General features: G+C 31.0%; 2 protein-coding genes across 2 annotated transcripts in view; one reads left to right on the forward strand and one right to left on the reverse strand.

Moving 5' to 3' along the window:
- Epac (Exchange protein directly activated by cAMP) overlaps positions 1-25,968 on the forward strand; it is a 226,735-nt gene that overhangs the window by 38,546 nt on the left and 162,221 nt on the right. The window lies entirely within an intron of this gene.
- On the reverse strand, positions 3,255-4,621 carry LOC135136334 (putative ankyrin repeat protein RF_0381). Its single transcript, XM_064065567.1, has 2 exons — positions 4,437-4,621; positions 3,255-4,381 (listed from the first exon to the last, which is right to left on the reverse strand). Exons 1-2 carry the CDS (start codon positions 4,597-4,599, stop codon positions 3,714-3,716), a joined length of 831 nt encoding a protein of 276 aa, XP_063921637.1. The 5' UTR covers positions 4,600-4,621; the 3' UTR covers positions 3,255-3,713.

Here is a 25,968-nt window from a genome sequence, read left to right on the forward strand (position 1 = left end):
GTCAAAATAAAAATAAAACACCAGAGGCTCCTAAGATTCCGAAAGCTTTTCAAAAATAAAACACTAGGCGCCCTTGAGATTCTATCAAATTCTGCCCAAAATAAAACATCAGGAGAGCCTTAAAAATTATTTGAAAGATAAGAGACTTAGACCCCTACATTTTTTTAATATTGTTTTAATAATCAAACCCCTGAGATTCTTTAAATTCTCTCAAAAATAAAACACTAGAGGACCTGAGATTCTTTAAAACACTTTTAAAAATAATATAATAGCGGCCCTTGAGATATTTAAAACTCTGTCAAAATAAAAATGAAACACCAGAGGTTCCTAAGATTCCGAAAGCTTTTCAAAAATAAAACACTATGGGCCCTTGAGATTCTATCAAATTCTGCCCAAAATAAAACATCAGGAGAGTCTTAAAAATCCTTAGAAAGATAAGAGACTTAGACCCTTACAAATTTTTAATATTGTTTTAATAATAAAACCCCTGAGATTCTTTAAATTCTCTGAAAAATGAAACACTAGAGGACCTGAGATTCTTTAAAACACCTTTAAAAATAAAACACTAGGGACCCTTGAGATATTTAAAACTTTGTCAAAATAAAAATAAAACACCAGAGGCTCCTAAGATTCCGAAAGCATTAAAAAATAAAACACTAGGGGCCCTTGAGATTCTATCAAATTTTTTAAGAATTTGATAGAATCTCAAGAAAACAAAGAGACTTAGACCCCTACAATTTTTTAATATTGTTTTAATAATAAAACCCCTGGGATTCTTTAAATTTTCTCAAAAATAAAAGACTAGAGGACCTGAGATTCTTTAAAACACTTTTAAAAATAAAACACTAGGGGCCCTTGAGATATTTAAAACTCTGTCAAAATAAAAATAAAACACCAGAGGTTCCTAACATTTCGAAAGCTTTTCAAAAATAAAACACTAGGGGCCCTTGAGATATTTAAAACTCTGTCAAAATAAAAATAAAACACCAGAGGCTCCTAAGATTCTGAAAGCTTTTCAAAAATAATACACTAGGGGCCCTTGAGATTCTATAAAATTCTGCCCAAAATAAAACATCAAGAGAGTCTTAAAAGTTCTTTGAAAGATAAGAGACTTAGACCCCTACAATTTTTTAATATCGTTTTAATAATAAAACCCTTGATTCTTTAAATTCTCTCAAAAATAAAACACTAGAGGACCTGAGATTCTTTAAAACACTTTTAAAAATAATATAATAGCGGCCCTTGAGATATTTAAAACTCTGTCAAAATAAAAATGAAACACCAGAGGTTCCTAAGATTCCGAAAGCTTTTCAAAAATAAAACATTAGGGGCCCTTGAGATTCTATCAAATTCTGCCCAAAATAAAACATCAGGAGAGTCTTAAAAATCCTTTGAAAGATAAGAGACTTAGACCCCTACAATTTTTTAATATTGTTTTAATAATCAAACCCCTGAGATTCTTTAAATTCTCTCAAAAATAAAACACTAGAGGACCTGAGATTCTTTAAAACACTTGTAAAAATAAAACACTAGGTGCCCTTGAGATATTTAAAACTCTGTCAAAATAAAAATAAAACACCAGAGGCTCCTACAATTCCGATAGCTTTTCAAAAATAAAACACTAGGGGCCCTTGAGATTCTATCAAATTCTGCCCAAAATAAAACATCAGGAGAGTCTTAAAAATCCTTTGAAAGATAAGAGACTTAGACTCCTACAATTTTTTAATATTGTTTTAATAATAATCAAACCCCTGAGATTCTTTAAATTCTCTCAAAAATAAAACAATTGAGGACCTGAGATTCTTTAAAACACTTTTAAAAATAAAACACTAGGGGCCCTTGAGATATTTAAAACTATGTCAAAATAAAAATAAAACACCAGAGGCTCCTAACATTCCGAAAGCTTTTAAAAAATAAGACACTAGGGGCCCTTGAGATTCTATCAAATTCTGCCCAAAATAAAACATCAGGAGAGTCTTAAAAATTCTTTGAAAGATAAGAGACTTAGACCCTTACAATTTTTTAATATTGTTTTAATAATCAAACCCCTGAGATTATTTAAATTCTCTCAAAAATAAAACACTAGAGGACCTGAGATTCTTTAAAACACTTTTAAAAATAAAACACTAGGGGCCCTTGAGATATTTAAAACTCTGTCAAAATAAAAATAAAACACCAGAGGCTCCTAAGATTCTAAAAGCTTTTCAAAGATAATACACTAGGGGCCCTTGAGATTCTATCAAATTCTGCCCAAAATAAAACATCAGGAGAGTCTTAAAAATCCTTTGAAAGATAAGAGACTTAGACCCCTACAATTTTTTAATATTGTTTTAATAATAAAACCTCTGAGATTCTTTAAATTCTCTCAAAAATGAAACACTAGACGACCTGAGATTCTTTAAAATCCTTTTAAAAATAAAAGACTAGAACCTTTGGGATTCTTTAACATTCTTTCTAAAATAAAGCACTCGGGGCCTCTGAAATTCTTTACAATTATTTAAAAAAAACCATCGGGAATTTCCAAGTTTCTTTAAATTCTTTCAAAAATAAAACAGCAGAGGGCTTCAAAATTCTTTGAAATTTAACGCTAAACACCGGCTGCCCAGATTTTTTTTTAAATATGTCTTTAACATTAAAACACTAAGGCCCCCTTGATATATATAAAAATGCCATTATTTGAGGTGATAAATCAAAATCACTTAGGATTGTAGGAGTGATAATCGTAATCCTGAGAAAATTCGAAAAATATAAGGGGGCAGATAAATTCGCATTTTTCTCGGCTACCTAAAGAGTTACATTAAGAATATTTCCATAAAACAAACACCTGTCCAGATCGATTTGGAATTATTCTATAATTCGAAAAAATAAATGGGGGGTTTGAAGAAACATGAAAAATAAGCACAGAATTATAACTTTGAGAATTTTTCAGATGGGTTTTAAAACAAAAAATCAGTTATGTGCTGAGCGCTAAGTTTGAAAATCCTTTTTTTCCTTTCACAGAAAAACCTGCATGTTGTGAAAGGACATATGTGTCAAAAAAAAATAATAATTCGGGTTCCTAACAAGGATAATAATTAGCCTGAAATAACTGTTTTAAGTATGTTATTAAAATGGAGGTAAATGTTAAGATTCGGTTTTTGTTAAAATTTTAAATAATTCCTTTCCGCACATTTCTCTTTCTGTGCTCCATTTTTTGGCATACACACTTAAATTTGAAGGATATGGGAAGCCATTAATAAAATAAAAATATCGTATAAATAAATATCATCTTTATCATACCTGTTCAAAAAAGTAACAAAAATATATAATTCAGTTGTGTATTTTACCCTACAATAATCGTCCCGGCGACCCAAATTGCTAGACAAATCAATATTTACTCACACCACCACTAGCGAAAGCCATACGAAGGCCAAACCCCCCAGTAATTGCCTATTACCTTAAATAATCACCGACAAAAACTATTACCAATCCGTCTCGCTTTATAAAAACACGAATTACTGGTTGCATATCTACCAACTCGACCCGCTTTTTTCGTCCGCAAAGTTTAATTACAACGCGAAGCGTGGCAGCATCCAATCGCGAAATAAAACTTCGCCAGATCGCGGAATTTTCACTTTAATTAATAGCGCCTTTGTGCCACCGCAACCCTCGAACTTTCCACAAAACATTTATTAAAAGGCAATCATTACACAATCGCCGGCGCATTCTTCGAACTACATACGCTTCCCTTTCTTTCCTTCAGGACCCCTAGGTGGAGCACAATGCCGCTGCAATAACCGCTGAACCTCTTCGTGGCCGTTCATTTCGGCTAATTGTGCCGCAGAGTAATTGTCATTGTTCAGGCAGTTAACGTTGAAAAAGCTTAAAAGAACTGTCGCAGTGGCCAAATTGCCCGCCGCTGCGGCGAGGTGCAGAGGCGAATCGCCGTTGAACGTCTTCAGAGACGTGGAGGCTTTGTTCCGGAGGAGGAAGTTGACCACTTCGACGCTAGTTTTCGCCGCTAGGTGCAGAGGGGTGTAGCCGTCGTGGTCCTGCTTGTTGATGTCCGCTTTATGCACTAACAAGAACAAGATTTTGTTGTGTTTGGTTTGGACGGCGTAGTGGAGAGGAGTTTCGCCGTCGTGGTCCTGGGAGTTGACGTCGAGTCCTCGTTCGATTAAAAACCGACACAGCTCCAGGTTGCTTTTTTCGACAGCAATGTGTAGGAGCGACTTCGACTTGGAGTCTTTGACGCGCAGATCAGCGCCTTTTTCCACTAGGAGCTTGGCGAGTTTTAGCTTGCCTTTACTACACGCGAAGTAGACGGGAGTTTCATCCATGAAGTTGCTCTTGTTGACGTCGGCACCGAGGGTTAGCAGCCGGTTCACCAGGTTGATATGATCTGTTGTTATACAACAAAGGATTAATTTGGAGGCAAATTGGCGGCGAGTTGTTACCGTAATGGTTAACTATCAGGTGCAACAAAGTGTTGCCGTGCTCGTCCTCGGAGTTGATGTGCTGGTTGTAGATTTCGAAGTTGTCTAAAACCATTTTGAACAAAGTGTAGCCGTCTGGGTTTTTCGCCAACTCGAAAACGTCAAAGTTGTCGTTGTCGGTCATAATTGTCGGTGCGGTACGTTTATTTGCCAGTATTCTACTGAATTCGTATCTGGTGGTCTTATCAGTAAATTGTAAAAACTTATCTTGGACGAGCTATAAAAGCAGTTGATTCATCACGAATTTGTTGCTTAAGTGTGAAAATATTTGCTTTGATTATTTTATTTTGATTAAATTATGTTTTTTATGACAATCGGGGCCACAAAGGTAGAATTAAAAAATTTTTGAAAGCATTTTTTTAATGCTAAGTTGTTATAAAAATTCTCAGTTGCCCATTATCTCATTTCAATAACTACAATGCTCCAAAACCTCATATCTAATTATTTTTCTTCCGCCTTATGAAGAAAATCTTGAAAACAAAATCCGCAAATGAATCAAGGGATGAAATCCAACAAAAACTGTGGCAAGAAGATCGAAATAAAAAGGAATATGAAGAAAAAAGGAAGAAAAACAGATTTTCAAAATTATCTCCAAATAAAACTCTAAGGACCCTTGAACTTGTTTACAATCCTTTTAAAAATAAAACACAAAGGGCCCCCGAGATTCTTCAAAAATCTTTAAAAAATAAATTACTAGGTGCCCCTGATATTCTTCAAAAACCCTTTAAAACGTAAATTACTAAGGGCCCCTGAGATTCTTCAAAACCCGTTTAAAAATTAAACATTAAAGATCCCTGAGATTCTTAAAAGTATTTCAAAAATAAATCACTAGGGCCCTGAGATTCCTTAAAGCTCCTTAAAAATAAAACACTGAGACCCCCTGAGTACTATTATGTATACTCTGTCATTTTATTGTGTTATTCTATTTTATATTGTACACTTTGATCTCTGTAACTGGGTTTTTACCTGTAGAATGATCGATAAAGATTAAAGATTAAAGATTAAAGATTTTTTAACCCGTTCAAAAATAGAAAACTTGGGGGCCTGAGATTCTTCAAAACACTTTTAAAAATAAAAGACTAGGGGTCCCTGAGATTCTTTAAAACTCTTTAAAAAATAAATTACTGACCCCTGAGATTCTTCAAACACCCTTTAAAAAATAAATGACTAAGGGCCCCTGAGATTGTTTAAAACTCTTTAAAAAATAAAACACTAGAGGCCCTTGAGATTCTTCAAAAAGCCTTTAAAAAATAAATTACTAGGGGCCCCTGAGATTCTTTAAAGCCCTTTAAAAATAAAACACTAGGGGCCCCTGAGATTCTTTAAAACAATTTAAAACATAAAGCACTTAGGGCCCCTGAGATTCCTCAAAACCCTTTTAAAAATAAAACATTAGAGATCTCTGAGATTCTTAAAAGTATTTCAAAACAAAATGCCAGCGTCCCTTGAGATTCTTTAAAACACTTTTAAAAATAAAGCACTAGGGGCCTCTGAGATATTTAAAACTCTTCAAAACAAAAATAAATACTCCAGAGGCCTCTAAGATTTTTAAAGCTTTTAAAAAATAAAACACTAGAGGCAATTGTGATTCTTTAAAATCCTGTCAAAAATAAAACTCTAGGACCCCCTGTGATTTATTAAAACCTCTGAGATATTTAAAACTCTTTGAAATCAAAACTAAAACACCAGATGCCCCTAAGATTCTTAAAACTTTTCAAAAAAAAAACACTAGAGGCCCTTGAGATCCTTTAAAATTCTGTCAAAAATAAAACACCAAGGGCCTCTGGGATTCTTTAAAATCCTTTAAAAAATAAAACACTAGGACCCCCTGTGATTTGTTAAAACCCTTCCGAAAACAAAACGCCAGAGGTCCTTGAGAGTCTTTAAAACATTTTTAAAAATAAAACACTAGGGGCTCTGAGATATTTAGAATTCTTTCAAAACAAAAATAAAACACCAGAGGCCCCTAAAATTTTTAAAGCTTTTCAAAAATAAAACACTAGAAGCCCTTGTGATTCTTTAAAACCCTTTCGAAAACAAAATGCCAGGGATCTTTGAGATTCTTTAAAACACGTTTTAAAACTCTTTAAAAAATAAATCACTGACCCCTGAAATTCTTCAAACACCCTTTAAAAAATTAATCACTAGGGCCCCTGAGATTCTTTAAAGCCCTTTAAAAATAAAACACTAGGGACCCCTGAGATTCTTTAAAACACTTTAAAACATAAAGCACTTAGGGCCCCTGAGATTCTTCAAAACCCTTTTAAAAATAAAACATTAGAGATCTCTGAGATTCTTAAAAGTATTTCAAAAATAAATCACTAGGGCCCTGAGATTCCTTAAAGCTCCTTAAAAATAAAACACTGAGGGTCCCTGAGATTCTTTAAAACCCGTTCAAAAATAGAAAACTTGGGGGCCTGAGATTCTTCAAAACACTTTTAAAAATAAAAGGCTAGGGGTCTTTAAAACTCTTTAAAAAATAAATCACTGACCCCTGAGATTCTTCAAACACCCTTTAAAAAATAAATCACTAAGGGCCCCTGAGATCCTTAAAAATATTTCAAAATTAAATCACTAAGGCCCTGAGATTTTCAAAAACCCGTTCAAAAGTAGAACACTAAAGACCCCTGAGGACGTCTTAAATAATTTTTTGAAAATAAAACACTAATGATCCCTGAGATTCTTCAAAACCTTTTTAAAAATAAAAGACTCGGGAGCCCGAGACTCTTAAATCTCTATGAAAATTAATTACTAGAGATCCTTGAGATTCTGTAAAATTCTTTAAAAAATAAAACACTAGGGGCCCCTGAGGAGTTTCTTAAGAATTTTTTTAAAAATTAAACACTAATGACCCCTGAGATTCTTCAAAACCATTTTAAAAATAAAAGGCTAGGGGTCCCTGAGATTCTTAAAATTCTATAAAAAATAAATTACTAGGGACCCTTGAGATTCTTCAAAAACCCTTTAAAAAATAAATTACTAGGGGCCTTTGAGATTCCTTAAAATTCTTTAAAAAACTAAAGCACTTGGGGTCGCTGAGATTTTTCGAAATCCGTTTAAAAATAAAACACTAGAGGCCACTGAGATTCTTCAAAACACTTTTAAAAATAGAACACTAGAGACCCTTGAAGAGATTTTTCAAAACCTTCTTGAAAATAAAAGACCAGGGGTCCCCGCGATTTTGAAAATTCCATAAAAAAATTAATTGCTAGGGTCCCCTGAGATTCTTCAAAACATTTTAAAAAATAAATTACATGGGACCCTTGAGATTCTTTAAAACTCTTTAAAAAATAAAACACTTGGGGGCCCCTGAGATTGTTTAAAACTCTTTAAAAAAAAAATCACTGGCGCCATGAGATTCTTTAAAACTTTAAAATAAAACACTGGAGGCCCTGAGATTCTTTAAAACACTTTAAAACACTTTTAAAAGTAGAAGACTTGAAATCCCTGAGAAGATTCTTAAGAACTTTTTACACTAACGACGCCTGCGATTCTTCAAAACCTTTTTGAAAATTAAAATTCTATAAAAAATAAATTACTAGGGGCCCCTGAGATTCTTTAAAAGTCTTTAAAAAATAAAACACTAGGGGCCCCTAAGATTCCTTAAAACTTGTTAAAAAAATAAAACATTTGGAGTCGCTGAGATTCTTTAAAACAAAAAAATAGAACACTATGGGCCCTTGATATTCCTTAAAATCAATTCAAAATTCAAACACTAGGGGCTGACATTCTTCAAAACACTTTTAAAAGTAGAACACTAGAGACCCCTGAAGAGATTCGTCAAAACCTTCTTGAAAATAAGAGACCAGGGGTCCCTGAGATTCGTAAAATTCTATAAAAAAAATTAATTACTAGGGGCCCCTGAGATTCTTTAAAACTCTTTAGAAAATAAAACACTTGAGTTCCCGTGAGATTGTTTAAAACTCTTTAAAAAATAAATCACTAGCGCCATGAGATTCTTTAAAACTTTAAAAATAAAACACTGGGGGCCCCTGAGATTCTTTAAAACACTTTTAAAAGTAGAACATTAGAAACCCCTGAGAAGATTCTTAAGAAATTTTTAAAAACAAAACACTAATGACGCCTGAGATTCTTCAAGACCTTTTTGAAAATAAAAGAGTAGGGGTCCCTGAGATTCTTAAAATTCTACAAAAAATAAATTCCTAGGGACACTTGAGATTCTTTAAATCTCTTTAAAAAAATAAAACACTTGGGGTCGCTGAGATTTTTCAAAACCTGTTTAAAATTAAAACACTAGAGGCCACTGAGATTCTTCAAAACAAAAAAATAAAACACTATGGGCCCCTGATATTTTTTAAAATCAATTCAAAATTAAAAGACTAGGGGGGGGGGCTGAGATTCTTCAAAACACTTTTAAAAGTAGAACACTAGAGACCCCTGAAGAGATTCTTCAAAACGTTCTTGAAAATAAAAGATCAGGAGTCCCTGAGATTCTTAAAATTCTTTAAAAAAATAAATTGCTAGGGGCCCCTGAGATTCCTTAACACTCTTTAAAAAATTAATCACTTGGGGTCCCAGAGATGTTTCAAAACCCGTTTAAAAATAAAACACTAGATATCCATGAGATTCCTTAAAAGTATTTCAAAAATAAATCAAATGGGATGTGAGATTCTTTAAAGTCCTTTAAAAATAAAACACTAACAGCACCTGAGATTCTTTAAAATCCGTTCAAAATAGAACACTATGGGCCTCTGAGATTTTTTAAAACCAATTCAAAATTAAAACACTAGGATCCCTGAGATTCTTCAAAACAGTTTTAAAAGTAGACACTAGAGACCCCTCAGGAGATTCTTAAGAATTTTTTAAAAATAAAACACCATTGACCTCTGAGATTGTTCAAAAACCCCTTAAAAAATAAATTACTAAGGGCCCCTGACATTCCTTAAAACCCTTTAAAAAATAAAGCACTTGGGGTCCCTGAAATTTTTCAAAACCCATTTAAAAATAAAACACTAGAGACCCCTGAGATTCCTTAAAATTATTTCAAAAATAAATCACAAGGGGTCTGAGATTCTTGAAAACCCTTTTAAAAAATGGAAACTAAGGGCCCCTGAGATTTTTAAAAACCCGTTCAAAAATAAAAAACTACAGACACCTGAGATTCTTTAAAACCTATTCAAAATTAAAACACTAGGGACCCTGAGATTCTCGAAAATCCTTTAAAAAATAAAACACTATCGGAACCTGAGATTTTTTAAAACTCATTAACAAATAAAACACTAGGGACCTGTGAGATTTTTTAAAACCTATTCAAAAATAAAATACTAGAAGCCTGTGAGATTATTCAAAAACCCTTTAAAAAATAATTTACTAGGGGCCCCTCAGACTCATAAAACACCTTCAAAAATAAACATTAGGGGCCCCTGAAATTCTTCAAAAGCCTTTTAAAAAATGGAAACTAAGGGCCCCTGAGATTCTTAAAAACCCGTTCAATAATAAAAAACTGCAGACACCCGAGATTCATTAAAACCTATTCAAAATTAAAACACTAGAGGCCTGTGAGATTATTCAAAAACCCTTTAAAAAATAAATTACTAGGGGCCCCTGAGATTCTTAAAAACCTTCAAAAATAAACATTAGTGGACCCTGAAATTCTTTAAAACCTATTCAAAATTAAAACACTAGGGTCCCTGAGATTTTCGAAAGTCCTTTATAAAATAAAACACTAAGGAAACCTGAGAATCTTTAAAACTCATTAACAAATAAAACACTAGGGACCTGTGAGATTCTTCAAAACCTATTCAAAAATAAAACACTAGGAGTCTGCGAGATTATTCAAAAACCCTTTAAAAAATAAATTACTAGGGGCCCCTGAGATTCTTAAAAACGCGTTCAAAAATAAAAACTGCAGACACCTGAGAGTTCTTTAAAACCCATTCAAAATTAAAACACTAGGGACCCTGAGATTCTCGAAATCCTTTAAAAAATAAAACACTAGAGGAACCTGAGATTCTTTAAAACTCATTAACAAATAAAACACTAGGGACCTGTGAGATTCTTCAAAACCTATTTCCAAAATAAAACGCTAGAGGCCTGTGAGATTATTCAAAAATCCTTAAAAAAAATAAATTACTAGGGGCCCCTGAGATTCTTGAAACACCTTCAAAAATAAACATTAGGGGCCCTTGAAATTCTTCAAAACCCTTTTAAAAAAACGGAAACTAAGAGCCCCTGAGATTCTTAAGAACCCTTTCAAATATAAAAAACTACAGATTCCTGAGATTCTTCAAAACCTATTCAAAATTAAAGCACTAGTGGCCCCTGAGATACTTCAAAACCTTTTTAAAAATAAAAAACTAAAGGCCCTTGAGATTCTTAAAATCCTTTTAAAAAATAGAAACTAAGAGCGCCTGAGATTCTTAAAAACCCGTTCAAAAATAAAAAACTACAGGTCTATGAGAATCTTTAAAACCCATTCAAAATTAAAACACTAGGGGACCCTGAGATTTTCGAAAATTCTCTATAAAATAAAACGCTAAGGAAACCTGAGATTCTTTAAAACTCTTTAACAAATAAAACACTAGGGATCTGTGAGATACTTTAAAACCTATTCAAAATTAAAGCACTAAGAACCTCCGAGATTCTTCAAAAGCCTTTTATAAATAAATTACTAGGTGGCCCTGAGATTCTTTAAAAGTGTTTAAAAAATAAATCACTAGAGACCCCTGAGATTCTTTAAAACCCTTTTAAAAAATAAAATTAAGGGCGCCTGCGATTCTTAAAAGCCTGTTCAAAAATAAAAAACTACAGGTCCCTGAGATTCTTTAAAACCCATTCAAAATTAAAACACTAGGGGCCCTGAGATTTTTCGAAAATCCCTTTAAAAAATAAAACACTTGAGGAACCCGAGATTCTTTAAAACTCTTTAACAAATAAAGCACTAGGGACTTGGGAGATTCTTTAAAACCTATTCAAAATTAAAACACTAGTGGCCCTGAGCTTCTTCAAAATCCTTTTAAAAAATAAAACACTGAGATTCTTTAAACCCCGTTTAAAAATAAAAACGCTTATATTCTTTTTTTTTCAAATATAAAATGCTAGAGACCCCTGAGAGTTTTTAAAATTCTTTCAAAAATAAAACACTAGTATTCTTGAGACTCTTTGACATTATTTCAAAATAAAGCACTGAGATTATTTACAATAAAACGGGATTCTCGAAGATTTTTTAAAAATTTTGCAAAAAATTAAAAAAAATCGGGCTGTAGCTTAGATAATTGTTATGAAAATTCTCAGTTGCCCATTATCTCACTGAAATGAAAAAATCTTCCTCGACAAACAAAGCAGAAGACCAAAATAAAAGGGAAGATGAAGGAAAAAAGAAAAAATATAATACTTAATAGAATACTGTTACGTCGTCAATTATTTGGAGGAGATAAATAATAAACTATGAAATTCCCTATGCCACACTATTTCGCGAAATTAGCACAACAATGCTTTTTTGTCTCCAGAAATTCGTCAAATTTAAGGGGAAATTGGGAAAATGAGAAATCTACAGAAACAAGAAGCCGAAAACTTTGAAGAGAAGACTCTAAAATGCGGAAAAGATATTAGGGTATTACTAGAACCCGATACTAGAATTGCTACAATTAGATGGCGTCGTCAGTTTTTTCAGTGGGATCAGTAAAGGAATTTCAGCGTATGCCACGAGTCGCAAAACTCGAAGTTAATATGAAAGCTAATCTCACGTTGGGAAAACAATAAAAAAAATTTATACGGAGTTTTTTGCAGCGACCTAGATGTGTTTTTTACACCCAAATTAAAAACCGTATAAAATTTCAACGTAGAAAGACCATCTCGATGTTTAGTTTTGTTTACACTGGTGGTGTATCAAACTCATACTGACCCATGAAACGAACACAATAACCCATTGTTATTATTATCAAACGCTACTTTTCCTCGCAAGTGTTCATTCCTTATTCATTACATTCTAATAATAGCTTCCAATTTGGCTAAAACACACGTTAGACTCGTGAACGGCTAGCCCGAAGAAACGAGAACGTAAACTTGCAGCTAATTATGTCACAATTGTTTTAATCTTATTATGCGTTACCGTATCTCGTAATCCAAAGGTCATTCGTCCACGCTTAACCAAAAAGGGAGGGAGCGCGACCTTATTAAAATCACACTATATAACCCTACCGACACGCCACTCCTTCACTAGCTAAGTTTTTCCTCACAAAGCACTAAGCCTCTTTTAAAAGTCGTTTATTTAAACATGAACATCTTTGTGAAGCTCACGTAAAACCAGATTACGCAGTGGAAGCATTTACTTTGTGTCCTTTTGATACGTCTCGTCTCAAAATCCTCGAAATTAATTTTTGAAGGAGCGGTTCGTCCCTCCCCCTGTAATTTCCGTCTGCACAGTAATAAATAAAAACGTGCACAATGACGGTCTGTATAGCTTAACCGGACTCGACGCAAAGAAAGCGGGAGCTGGAGGAACCGAACGAAGACTATTTCCTTGTGGCGTGATAATGTTTGAGATTAGGTGTCGTGAGTCGGCAAAATAACCCCCGACATCCCCTTTGGGAAAGAAGCTTAATACTTCGCCGAACCACTCGCTCCAGATTGATGACGGAATCATTATTTAGAGCGGCTCGGATTCTCCCGTATTAATTAATTCTTATGTACAATCGCACGCAAATGTTTTGAGCCTATGGGCGGATCGTTTTTGCCTGCCCTCACCGAAGAAGGCGGTCCAAATCCCTCAAGGGCAGAATTTGTAGGTAGGCTCAAACTACAACGAAATTTACATTTGGTAAGAAGTATTTATGGCTCACACCAGTTCTCTCAAATTTGTCGGAGAAGATTTAGCAGGTACTTGTTCCCATAAAATAATGGTCACTTTCGTTCGTGAGTAACGATGGTCCGGACAGGAATTATTTTGCTTTCTAACATCTTTCGACCAATTGTTCCGTATAAAAAATGTCATCACTTTTTCCAACAAAATACTCTTAAATGTTCATAATAAATAAATAAATAAATAAAAAACGATATTGTCGAGTGTCCCCTCTAAAAAATTTATGACGTCACCTCAAAATTTTGCAGAATAAATCCTATCTTAAATGTATAAAATATGATGAGTTTTTATACTTGTGATTTATCACTGCATTAATATTTTTTAGATTTGGTTATACAGGTGTCTCAAAAAAGTTAATGACTGAGTCAATTTATTTTATTGAAGAAATCAAGAATAGCAAAATTGAATACTTTGAAATATTGTAGATGTTTTGAAGTTTTTGTAAGCATGGTAACTTTTTCGAAAATTTGATTAAAATGCGCAAAATCAAAAATCGGAAAAAATGAAATTCACAAATGCAAAAAACAGAAAATCGAAAAATACGAATCGTAAAAATCAAAAAAATAAAATGGCTAATTAAAAAATCGAAAATTCAATGAATCAAATACCTAGGTCGATCGAAAAGTGGAAATTCACAAACCTCAAAAATCGAAAAATCGAAAAATGAAAAACGGGAAAACCAAAAAATCGAAAAGTAATATTGAAAATTAAAAAAATCAAAAACAAAAATAAAAAAAATGGGAAATTAAAATAATCAATATATATAATGTAGAAAAAATTGCAAAGCCTAAAAACTGAAACGAACAGAAAAATCGAAAAAGCAAAAATTGGAAAAACAAAAATTCGAAAAATCTAAAATCAAAAAAGTGGAAAATCGAAAATCTGAATAAAGAAACTTGGAAATTCTGAAAATTGGAAAATCGAAAACCAAAAAATCGGGAAGTAACAAAATTGAAGTCTAACAGTTGAGAATAGAAAAATTGAAAAACCGAAAATTATAAAAATCGACAGTGGACAAATTTAAAATCGCAAAATTTAAATTGAAAAATTGAACATGGAAAAATCGATGAATTGAAAAATCGAAAATTCGACTACTCATATTTTCTAAAAATCGAAAAATCATAAAACTGAAAAATCCAAAATTCTAATGATCGAAAGTCTGAAAACTGAAAATCGAAAATTCTGAAAAGCGGAAAATAGAATATCGAAAAATTTAAAAGAAAGAAAATTGAAGTCTAAAAACCGAAGAATGGAAAAATTAAAAATCAAAAATTCGAAAAATCAAAACCGAAAAATTCAAAGATTTAAAAAGAAAATCGAAAAATCAAAAATCTGAAAATTGAAACTCGAAAATTTGGAAAATCGAAAAGTAAAAAAATTGAAGTCTAAAAGCTGAAAAATGGAAAACTGAACAATCTAAAATTCGAAAATCAAATATCGAAAAATCGAAAAACAGAAAATCTGAAAATACAAAACTGGAAAATCAAAAATCTAAAAATGGAAAAACCGAAAATCGAAAATTCAATGAATCTAATACGTAGGTCGATCGAAAAACTGTAAATTCACAAATCTGAAAAATCGAAACTTTGCAAGATTGAAAAACCTAGAATTGAAAAATCAAAAAACCGAAAAATGGAAAAATCAAAAATCGAAAAATAGGAAAACCGAAAATTCGAAAATTCATAATACTGAAAACTCTAAAAGTCGACAATTCAAAAATCAAAAAATTGGAAAGTAAAATAATCGAAAAATCGAAAAGTAAACAAATTGCAAAGCCTAAAAACTGACGAACAGAAAAATCGAAAAATCGTAAAATCAAAGTGTGGAAAATCGAAAACTGGAAATTGAAAAATCGAAGATTGGAAAATCGAAAAATCGAAAATCGGAATATCGAGAATCGACAAATTAAAAAACCGAAAAATCGAAAAATTAAAGAATCGGAAATCGAAAAATGAAAAAAAAACAAAATTCCAAAATCGAATAATCCAAAACTAAAATAATAGAAAAGTGGAAAAGTAAAAATTGCAAAGTCTCAAAACTGACGAACAGAAAAATCGAAAAATAAAAAAAAATCGAAAAATATCTAAAAATGGAAAATCGGAAAATGGAAAAACCGAAAAATCGAAAATCGAAAACTCGAAAAATCGAAAATTCGATTAAACAAATACTCGAAAAAGCGAAAAGTAAAAAAAATTGCAAGGCCTAAAAATTGAAAAATCAAAAAATCGGAAAAATGAAAATCGAAAAAACGACGATCGAAAAAAAATAAAAAAATCGAAAAGTGGAAAATCGGAAAGTAACAAAATTGAAATCTAAAAGCTGAAGAAGGGAAAATTCTAAAAAGCAACAATCGAAAAAAGCAAAATTAAAAATTGAAAATTTGAAAAATGGAAAATCGAAAACTCGAAAAATGATAATCGAAAAATCGAAATGCTCAAAAATCGAAAATTCGATTAATCAATATTCTAAAAATCGAAAAAACGGACACAAATCCACAAATCTGAAAAATCTAAAATCGAAATAAGAAAAATTAAAAAACCGAAAAATTGAAAAATCCCAAATCGAAAAATGGAAAAACCGAAAATTCAAAAATCAAACTATCGGAAAGTAAAATAATCGAAAAATGGAAAAATAAAACAAATTGCAGAACCATAAAAACTGAAAGAAACAGAAAAATCTAAAAACCACAAAAGCGGAAAAACGAAAATCGAAAAATCGTAAAATCAGAAAATGGAAAATCGAATAATCGAAAGTTGAAAAATCGAAAGTCGAAAAATAAAACAACCGAAAAATGGAAAATTTAATGATTAATGGAAAATCGAAAAATCGAGAATAGAAGAATTAAAAAACCGGAAAATTGAAAAATCGAGAATTCAAAAATCAAAAAAATCGGAAAGTAAAATATAATCCAAAAATGCAAAAAAATTGCAAAGTCTAAAAGCTGACGAACAGAAAAATCCAAAAATCTAAAAATGGAAAGACGAAAAATCAAAAAATCGAAACATCGAAAAATCAAAAAAACAAAAAATTAAAAAATCGAAAAACGAAAAAACTGAAAACTCGAAAATTCAAAATACCGCAAACTTGAAAAATCAGAAAATTGGAAAGTAATAAAATCGAAAAATTGATAGAAAAATGGAAACTGAAAAATCTAGTTCGATGAAACTGTTGGTCGAAAAAACGAAAAATCGAAAATCGAAGTGACCTTTTTTTGAGACAGGCTGTATAAGTAAATTTAAAGATCGAAGAACGTTCGACCCACGAGAGACCGCAGTAAAGGATAACAAATGGAACGAATAAAATAAAGCGTGATTGATAAACTTTAAACCAAAATTATGAAGTTTATAAATTGAACATTTTTTTTTGCTTTTTGAAATGTAATACACTTCAAAAAATGTCCGTGACTTACTTTAATGTGAATTTTATAACTATGGTCGGCACAATTAGACCTAATATTAGTGTGATTTTGAGCATATTCTCGATGTTATTAGAGCAGGACAGGTTTTTTTTTTCTAACTAATTGACAAGATTTCTATGTATTCAGTTTTGCAATTCTTGATTTCTTCAATAAAATAAATTGACTCAGTCATTATTTTTTTTTGAGTCACCCTGTATGTATAAACAAATCCAAAAAATATTAATGGAATGGTAAATCAAAAAGTATAGACTCATCATATTCTGAACATTTTAGATAGGGTATTTATAAAATTAAAACTAATTCATAGTAAGTATTTATAAAATTAAAACTAATTTAGGGTAAGAATTTGGTCAACACGTAAATTTCGTTGTAGTTTGAGCCTACCTACAAATTCTGCCCTTGGACGATTTGGACCGCCTCCTTCGGTGACGACAGGCAAAAATGATCCGCCCATAGGCTCAAAACATTTGCGTGCGATTGTACAATCAATTAAATTTACGGCGGGGGGTGGATTTAGTCGCGTATGAAAGAAGAGAAATTAGTTGGAGATTCTGCAATTAGTGCATCGCGAAATTGCTAATTTGCGGTTAGAGTTGTACGTGAAAATTCAAAATTAACACGAAAAAAGCACGAAAATGCCCCGAGTGGCTAAACATAATGATTATTACTTTACCGAAGACCGACGTCGTGCGACTGATATGGGTCTGACGTGTGGTGATGTTAAAATTACGCTATCCAGGAGATTTTATCCCGAGCTAGTTATCAGTCGTGATTGTTGGTGACGGACCGTGAGAAAGTTAATTTTTGCAAGAATTTTGTTTCGATGGCTCGTGATTCCGAAAGATAAATTCGAACAACTCCGCTAAATTAATGGCAGCGTTTTCTTTCTAAATCGTCTTGTGGAAGAGGTGCGGTTTTCCAATGTTTTCCCCGACGGTTAAGATTAAAACCCGAATTTATGGTACAGCGGTGATGGATCGTGCCAGATCACGCACAGGGTGTCGCTTTTTTGATTAACAAATATATTAGACGGACGACTTTGAAAGTAAAACTGAAAATATAAACACATTTGACATTAGTGTGATATGCACCAATTTTCCCTTTCGTTCTTGTGGTAGCTTGGCCACCTTGACTCTTGCGACACACTTCCTAACAGCTACATAATTATGGCTTTTAGTGATGGCCGCTGAGATAGTTAATTTATTAGTACAAACAGTAAACCAGATCGTTTCGTATGTCCGCGGGCTCTGAATATCTCAATTCGTTCGAAATACGGATTATTTTCGTTGAATGCTTTTCATTTCGTCCAATATTTGAGCGTTATCGGAGCAATTTGTTCAGGTACATGCGGTGATTTGTTCGGCTTCGGGCCCATGTTGTGTGCTTAACACTCGTGTGGGGGCCAATTTCGTCACATTTGTGGCAAAATAAAGGTGTGTCCGTGCACAATGAACTTCTGAATGAATACTGTGAATCATTTTGTTTTCAATTTAATTTTCTTACTTCATCTGGATGTTTTTCAAATGTTGTGGGCCATATTTTTGTCTTGATTACAACCACTTCCGGAATATTATCTTTCGAATGTGCTCGAGAAAATGTTAAAAATTACAATGGGAATATGGAAAATTGAGATTTTCGCGAAGTAGAAAAAGAAGAAAAATTTCAGGAAATTCTGTAAGTGAAGTCTAAACTCGGAACGAATTACTAAAGACACATATTTTCAGAAAACTGAGGGCGTAAATAACCGAGAGTGTTCTGAAATTTTCGAGATATGCTGAAAAATAAGATGTAAAAATGAAACTCGTCTAATCTCCTTGAAATTGAGTTTCTAGAATAACTTTGGCATCTAGAAATCATTTATACCATTAGTTGTTGAATATTAATTCGATTTCAAGAAATTGCGTTTCTAATTGCATCTCAAAAAAATTTTTTTGCATTTATTGGTTCACCATTTAAAAAAGGTACTAGATTTCATCCTGTAGTTTGTACCATTCGATTCCTTGAGGTTTTTTAGTATGAACACATGATCTTTTGAGCCAGATATGTTAGGTTTTCGGGCCTGAGAGACTGATGAAGCGGACGATGTCATTTTTCCATAGATGGCATCATAAAAAAAATTAAAAAAATTCAGGATGCTCGGTCAGTCAATTTTGAGATAGGATTCATTTTCAGGAGGTTCGAGTTAGTAAATGGACCAATTTTCAGGAAGATATATAGAGAATGAAAGAATTAAAAAAAAAATCAAATATGGAAAAATTGAGATTTTTGCCTAAAAATTCATAAAAAATTCTAGAAGATAGATCGTCGTCTGAGAACTTGTTTGATCTACAGACCAGAGCGCACTCAGGCCAATATCGACTCTAAGCGATTTATCTATTAGCCGACTTTCGTTATAGGAAGCATATTAAATCGTTAGTCAAAATTTATCCGTTCATGCCCTCAGGAATTGATGATGTCATCTTACATTATCCTGAACTTGTGGTTTATAAAAACGCTATTGAGATTTTTGGATTTTTCAACCCTAGATATCTCAATTTTTCAATTCTTCAATTTTTCGATTTTTCAGGCTTTTTAATTTTTCAATTTTTCGATTTTCCACTTTTCCAATTTTTTTAATTCTCCAGTTTTTGGATATTTCTTTCAGTTTTGGGATTTTTGAAAATTTCGATTTTATCGACTTTTCAATTTCTGGAGCCCTTGATTTTTTGATTTTTCGATTTTTGAGTTTTTGGATTTTCAACTTTTCGTTAAACTTTAGATTTTTCAATTTTTCGACTGTTTGTACTTCGATTTCTCAATTTTTCAACTTTTCGATGTTTTAATTTTTTAATTTTTAAATTTTCGATTTTTTTCATTTCTCGATCCTCTGATTTTTCGATTTTTAAATTTTAGATTTTCAAATTTTTATTTTACGATATTTTAATTGTTCTATGTTTTAAATTTTAGAATTTTCGATTTCTCGTTTTTTTTAATTCTTCAGTATTTCTATTTTTCAAATTTTGACGTTGCCAAATTTTCAGTGTTCCGATCAATGTATTTTTGATTTTGAGTTCAATTCTTGGATTTATCGATTTTTCGACTTTGGTTTTTTGGTTTTTCGATTTCTCAATTATCCAATTTCTTAATTTCTCAATTTTTGGATATTTCTTTCAGTTTTGGGATTTTCCAATATTTGGATTTTTCGACTTAACGACTTCTGGATTTTCCGATTTTTTATTTTTTGGATTTGCAGTTTTTTGTTTTTTAAACGACTGTTAAACATTTCGATTTCTCAATCTTTCAACTTTTCGATATTTTAAGTTCTCAATTTTTAAAATTCTAGGTTTTTCAATTTCTCGAGTTTTGGGTTCTTCCATAATTTAATTTTTCAATTTTCGGAATTTTTAAATTTCCGATTTGTTTTTTGTTTTCTTGATTTGTTGATTTTTTGATGTTTCGATTTCTCCATTTTTCAATTTTACCATATTTTAATTTTTCAATGTTTTAAATTTTATATTTATCGAATTTTTGAATTTTCAATTCTTCAATATTTTTTATTTTTTAAAATTTTGAGGTTTCTGAATTTTCAGTTTTCCGATTTCTCAATGAATCTATTTTTTGAATTTATTTTCCCATTTCTCGACTTCTTAAAGTTTCGATTTTTTCAATTCTTCAATTTTTCGATTTTTCAGGTTTTTTGATTTTTCAATTTTTCGATTTTTAAGCTTACGATTTGTGACTTTGGTTTTTTAGTTTTTCGATTTCCCCTTTTCCAATTTTTTAAATTCTAAAGATTTCGGATATTTCGTTCAGTTTTGGGGTTTTTGAAAATTTCGATTTTATCGACTTTTCAATTTCTGGAGTCCTGGATTTTTTTATTTCTCGATTTTTGACTTTTTGGATTTTCAATTGTTCGTTAACTTTAGATTTTTCAATTTTTCGACTTTTCAGTGTTTTAATTTTTCAATTTTTAAAATTCTAGGTTTTCCGATTTCGCGAGTTTTCAATTTTTCAGTTTTCTAAATTTTTTAATTTTCGATTTTTCCAATTTTTCTCTTTTAAAATTTTTCGATTTTTCAATTGTTCAATTTCTCGATTCAACCATTTTTCAATTTTTAACTTTTCTTCTCGGCTTTCCACTCTTCGATTCTTTGATTTTTCGATTTCTTGTATCAGTTTATGAATTTTTCGATGTTTCGATTTTGGATTTCTAGATTTCCCAATTTTTTACCTTTGGGCTTTTCAATTTCTCGATTTTTCAATTTTGCGATATTTTAACTGCTCATTGTTTTAAATTTTCAGTTTTCCGATTTCTCTATTAACCTATTTTTGATTTTCCGTTCTTCAATTCTTGGATTTTTCGACCTTGCTTATTTGGTTTTTCGATTTCTCAATTTTCCGATTTTTTAATGTCTCAATTTGTGGATATTTCTTTAAGTTTTGGGATTTTCCAATATTTTGATTTTCAACTTTTCGATATTTTAATTTTTCAATTTTTAAAATTCTAGATTTTTCAATTTCTCGAGTTACGGGTTCTTCTATAATTTAATTTTTCAATTTTCGGAATTTTTAAATTTCCGATTTTTCAACTTTGGCCAATTTCGGTTTTCGCAATTTTTCGATTTTTCGACTTCTCAACTTTCGACTTCTCGATTTCTCGACCTTGTGATTTTTAGATTTTTCGATTTTTCGATTTTTCACTTTTCGACTTTTCGATTTTTCGATGTTTCGATTTTTGAATTATCCGATTTTTAAATTTTTGAGTTTCGTTTTCTTAATTTGTTGATTTTTCAGTTTTGAATTTTAGAATTTTTACTTTTTTGATTCTTTTGTGTTTCGATTTCACCATTTTTCAATTTTACCATTTTTTATTTTTCAATGTTTTAAATTTTAGATTTTTCGAATTTTCGATTTGTCAATTCTTCAATATTTTTTATTTTTTAAAATTTGGACGTTTCTGAATTTTCAGTTTTCCGATTTCTCAATGAATCTATTGTTTTATTTTACCATTTCTCGACTTAACTTAAAGTTTCGATTTTTCCAATTCTTCAATTTTTCGATTTTTCAGGTTTTTTGGTTTTTCAATTTTTCGATGTTTTAAGCTTACGATTTGTGACTTTGGTTTTTTAGTTTTTCGATTTCCCCTTTTCCAATTTTCTAAATTCTCAAGTTTTTGGACATTTCGTTCAGTTTTGGGATTTTTGAAAATTTCGATTTTATCGACTTTTCAATTTTTGGACTCCTGGATTTTTTGATTTCTCTTTTTTTTACTTTTTGGATTTTTTTCAATCTTTAATTTTTCTTCTCGGGTTTCCACTCCTCGATTTCTCGATTCTCTGATTATTCGATTTCTCGATGTATTAGTTTTTTAATTTTTCGATGTGTCGATTTTGGATCTTGGTTTTTCGATTTTTTACTTTTGGGATTTTCAATTTCTCGATTCTTCAATTTAGCGATATTTTAATTGCTCAATGTTTTAAATTTTAGATTTTTCAATTTCTCAATTTTGATTTTCAGTTCTTCAATTCTTGAATTTTTCCACTTTGCTTTTTTGGTTTTTCGATTTCTCAATTTTCCAATTTTTTAATTTATCAATTTTTGGATATTTCTTTCAGTTGTGGGATTTTCCAATATTTTGATTTTCAACTTTTCGATATTTTAATTTTTCAATTTTTAAAATTCTAGATTTTTCAATTTCTCGAGTTTCGGGTTCTTCTATAGTTTAATTTTTCAATTTTCCTAATTTTTTAATTTCCGATTTTTCAATTTTGGCCTATTTCAGTTTTCGTAATTTCTCGATTTTTCTACTTCTCAACCTTCGACTCCTCGATTTCTCGATCTTGTGATTTTTAGATTTTTCGATGTCTCAGTTTTTGAATTTTTCGATGTTTCGATTTTTCGATTTTTGTCTTTTTTTCGACTTTTTACATCTCTGCTTTTCGATTTTTCGATTTTTGAATTATCCGATTTTTTAATTTTCGAGTTTCGTTTTCTTGATTTGTTGATTTTTCAGTTTTAGATTTTCGAATTTTTATTTTTTTGATTTTTTGATGTTTTGATTTCTCAATTTTTCAATTTTACCATATTTTAATTTTTCAGTGTTTTAAATTTTCAATTTTTAGATTTTGGCCTATTTCGGTTTTCGCAATTTTTCTACTTCTCAACCTTCGACTCCTCGATTTCTCGATCTTGTGATTTTTAGATTTTTCGATGTCTCAGTTTTTGAATTTTTCGATGTTTCGATTTTTCGATTTTTGTCTTTTTTTCGACTTTTTACATCTCTGCTTTTCGATTTTTCGATTTTTGAATTATCCGATTTTTTAATTTTCGAGTTTCGTTTTCTTGATTTGTTGATTTTTCAGTTTTAGATTTTCGAATTTTGATTTTTTTGATTTTTTGATGTTTTGATTTCTCAATTTTTCAATTTTACCATATTTTAATTTTTCAGTGTTTTAAATTTTCAATTTTTAGATTTTGGCCTATTTCGGTTTTCGCAATTTTTCGACTTCTCAACCTTCGACTCCTGGATTTCTCGAGCTTGTGATTTTCAGATTTTTCGATGTCTCAGTTTTTGAATTTTTCGATGTTTCGATTTTTCGATTTTTGTCTTCTTTTCGATTTTTTACTTTTCGGCTTTTCGATTTTTCGATTTTTGAATTATCCGATTTTTTAATTTTCGATTTTCGTTTTCTTGAATAGTTGATTTTTCAGTTTTAGATTTTCGAATTTTTATTTTTTTGATTTTTTGATGGTTCGATTTCTCAATTTTTCAATTTTACCATGTTTTAAATTTCCGATTTTTCGATTTTGGCCTATTTCGGTTTTCGCAATTTTTCGATTTTTCGACTTCTCCACCTTCGACTCCTGGATTTCTCGAGCTTGTGATTTTTAGATTTTTCGATGTTTCGATTTTTCGATTTTTGTCTTTTTTCGACTTTTTACATCTTTGCTTTTCGATTTTTCGATTTTTGAATTATCCGATTTTTTAATTTTCGAGTTCCGTTTTCTTGATTTGTTGATTTTTCAGTTTTAGATTTTCGAAATTTTATTTTTTTTATTTCTTGATGTTTCGATTTCTCAATTTTTCAATTTTACCATATTTTAATTTTTCAATGTTTTAAATTTCCGATTTTTCAATTTTGGCCTATTTCGGTTTTCGCAATTTTTCGATTTTCCGACTTCTCCACCTTCGACTCCTGGATTTCTCGAGCTTGTGATTTTTAGATTTTTCGATGTTTCGATTTTTTCGATTTTTGTCTTTTCGATTTTTTACTTTTCAGTTTTTCGATTTTTCGATTTTTGAATTATACGATTTTTTAATTTTCGAGTTTCGTTTTTTTGATTTGTTGAGTTTTCAGTTTTAGATTTTCGAATTTTTATTTAATTGATTTTTTGATGTTTCGACTTTTCCATTTTTCAATTTTACCATATTTTAATTTTTCAATGTTTTAAATTTTCGATTTTTCAATTTTGGCCTATTTCGGTTTTCGCAATTTTTCGATTTTTCAACTTCTCAACCTTCGACTCCTCGATTTCTCGAGCTCGTGATTTTTAGATTTTTCGACGTTTCGATTTTTCGATTTTTGTCTTTTTTTCGATTTTTTACTTTTCGGTTTTTCGATTTTTCGATTTTTGAATTATCCGATTTTTTAGTTTTCGAGTTTCGTTTTCTTGATTTGTTGATTTTTCAGTTTTAGATTTTTGAATTTTTATTTTTTTGATTTTTGATGTTTCGGTTTCTCAATTTTTCAATTTTACCATATTTTAATTTTTCGATGTTTTAAATTTCCGATTTTTCGACTTCTCAACCTTCGCCTCCTCCATTTCTCGATCTTGTGATTTTTAGATTTTTCGATGTCTCAGTTTTTGAATTTTTCGATGTTTCGATTTTTCGATTTTTTCCTTTTCGGCTTTTCGATTTTTCGATTTTTGAATTATCCGATTTTTTAATTTTCGAGTTTCGTTTTCTTGATTTGTTGATTTTTCAGTTTTAGATTTTCGAATTTTTATTTTTCGATTTCTCCATTTTTCAATTTTGCCATTTTTCAATGTTTTAAATTTTCGATTTTTCGATTTTTCAGTTCTTCAATATTTTTTAATTTTTAAAATTTTGACGTTTCGATCATCCAGTTTTTCAGTTCAATTTTTCAGATTTTTGATTTTTCAATTTTTCGATTTTTTAAGTTTGCGACTTCGCTGCTTTGACTTTTCGAGTTCTCAATTTTTCAATGTTTTAATTTCCCAATTTTTGGAAATTTCGTTCAATTTTGTGATTTTTCAGTTTTTCGATTCTTCAATTTCTCTTCTATTTTTTAATTTTTCGATATTTCAGTTTTGGGATTTCTTAATATTTCGACTTTTCGATTTCTCGACTTTTAAATTTTTGGCAATTTTGGATAACAGATTGGAATTTCCAAAGAAAAATGAACTCGGAAGAAACTCCAGAGGATGGAAATCAACCAAAAATCTCTTTTACCAAGTTTTAGACGTGCTCGCAAAAATGTCAAAAATTTCAAAGGGCGTATGGAAAAAATTAGATTTTCGCGAAGTTAGATTTCGATGAACTGAATCCAAAAACATAAACAATTTGTTGTAACAATTTTTCGTACTCTCTAATTCCGAATTTGCAAAAATTACACTAATCGAAGCTCCTGTATCCGATAAAAATTTTAACTCATAAAACTGTTGCACTGTCGGGTTTAAAATTTCTCTCTTGATTCATATTGTTACCTTTGCAGTTACCATGACCTCTAAATTATTTGATCGCTTTTGAAAGTGTGTCGACGGATTTCTCATTTGATTATTTCGAAAATTTCCACGATTGCCATTGTCGTATTGAAATTTCCGTATTCTGACCTTTGATTGTTTCTTAATTTATGATTATTATGCAACTGAAAATTTGACGTTTCACACTTTGGATCATTAGAGCATTCGTACAATCCACAATTTCGGCTTTCAGAAAAATTGAACAGATTGCACCATTTGTCAGTTTACGGCTAAATATCGTTTATTTTTGAATAAATATTTATCAGCGCCCACTTGAGATTCGTTTTTCGCCGAATCGTTGAATAATTTCAAAAGATTAAATATTCCAAAAGCCAAGCTTTGTTTGGCTTAATCTCACACTGTCAGTTTCATAATTGCAATAAATAATTAGCCCCAAGCTGCTAAATCGCCCATTTATATAACCCACTCATACACATTTCCATATATTGGGTGTCCCATCTTAAAATTCTAACGACTTTAGAAACTTCCCTCCATAAATAATAATAAAC

This window comes from Zophobas morio, unplaced genomic scaffold (assembly GCF_036711695.1).
Source record: "Zophobas morio isolate AGI-343-1 ecotype UQ-CSIRO unplaced genomic scaffold, CSIRO_AGI_Zmor_V1 ptg000026l, whole genome shotgun sequence".
Classification (NCBI taxonomy): domain Eukaryota; kingdom Metazoa; phylum Arthropoda; class Insecta; order Coleoptera; family Tenebrionidae; genus Zophobas; species Zophobas morio.

Bases quoted from the DNA above. Each gene is read 5' to 3' on its own strand.
- LOC135136334 (XM_064065567.1), bottom strand. From the start codon at position 4,599: ATGACCGACAACGACAACTTTGACGTTTTCGAGTTGGCGAAAAACCCA. The intron at 4,382-4,436 runs GTAACAACTCGC...GTATAACAACAG, and splicing joins CCTGATAGTTAACCATTACG to ATCATATCAACCTGGTGAAC.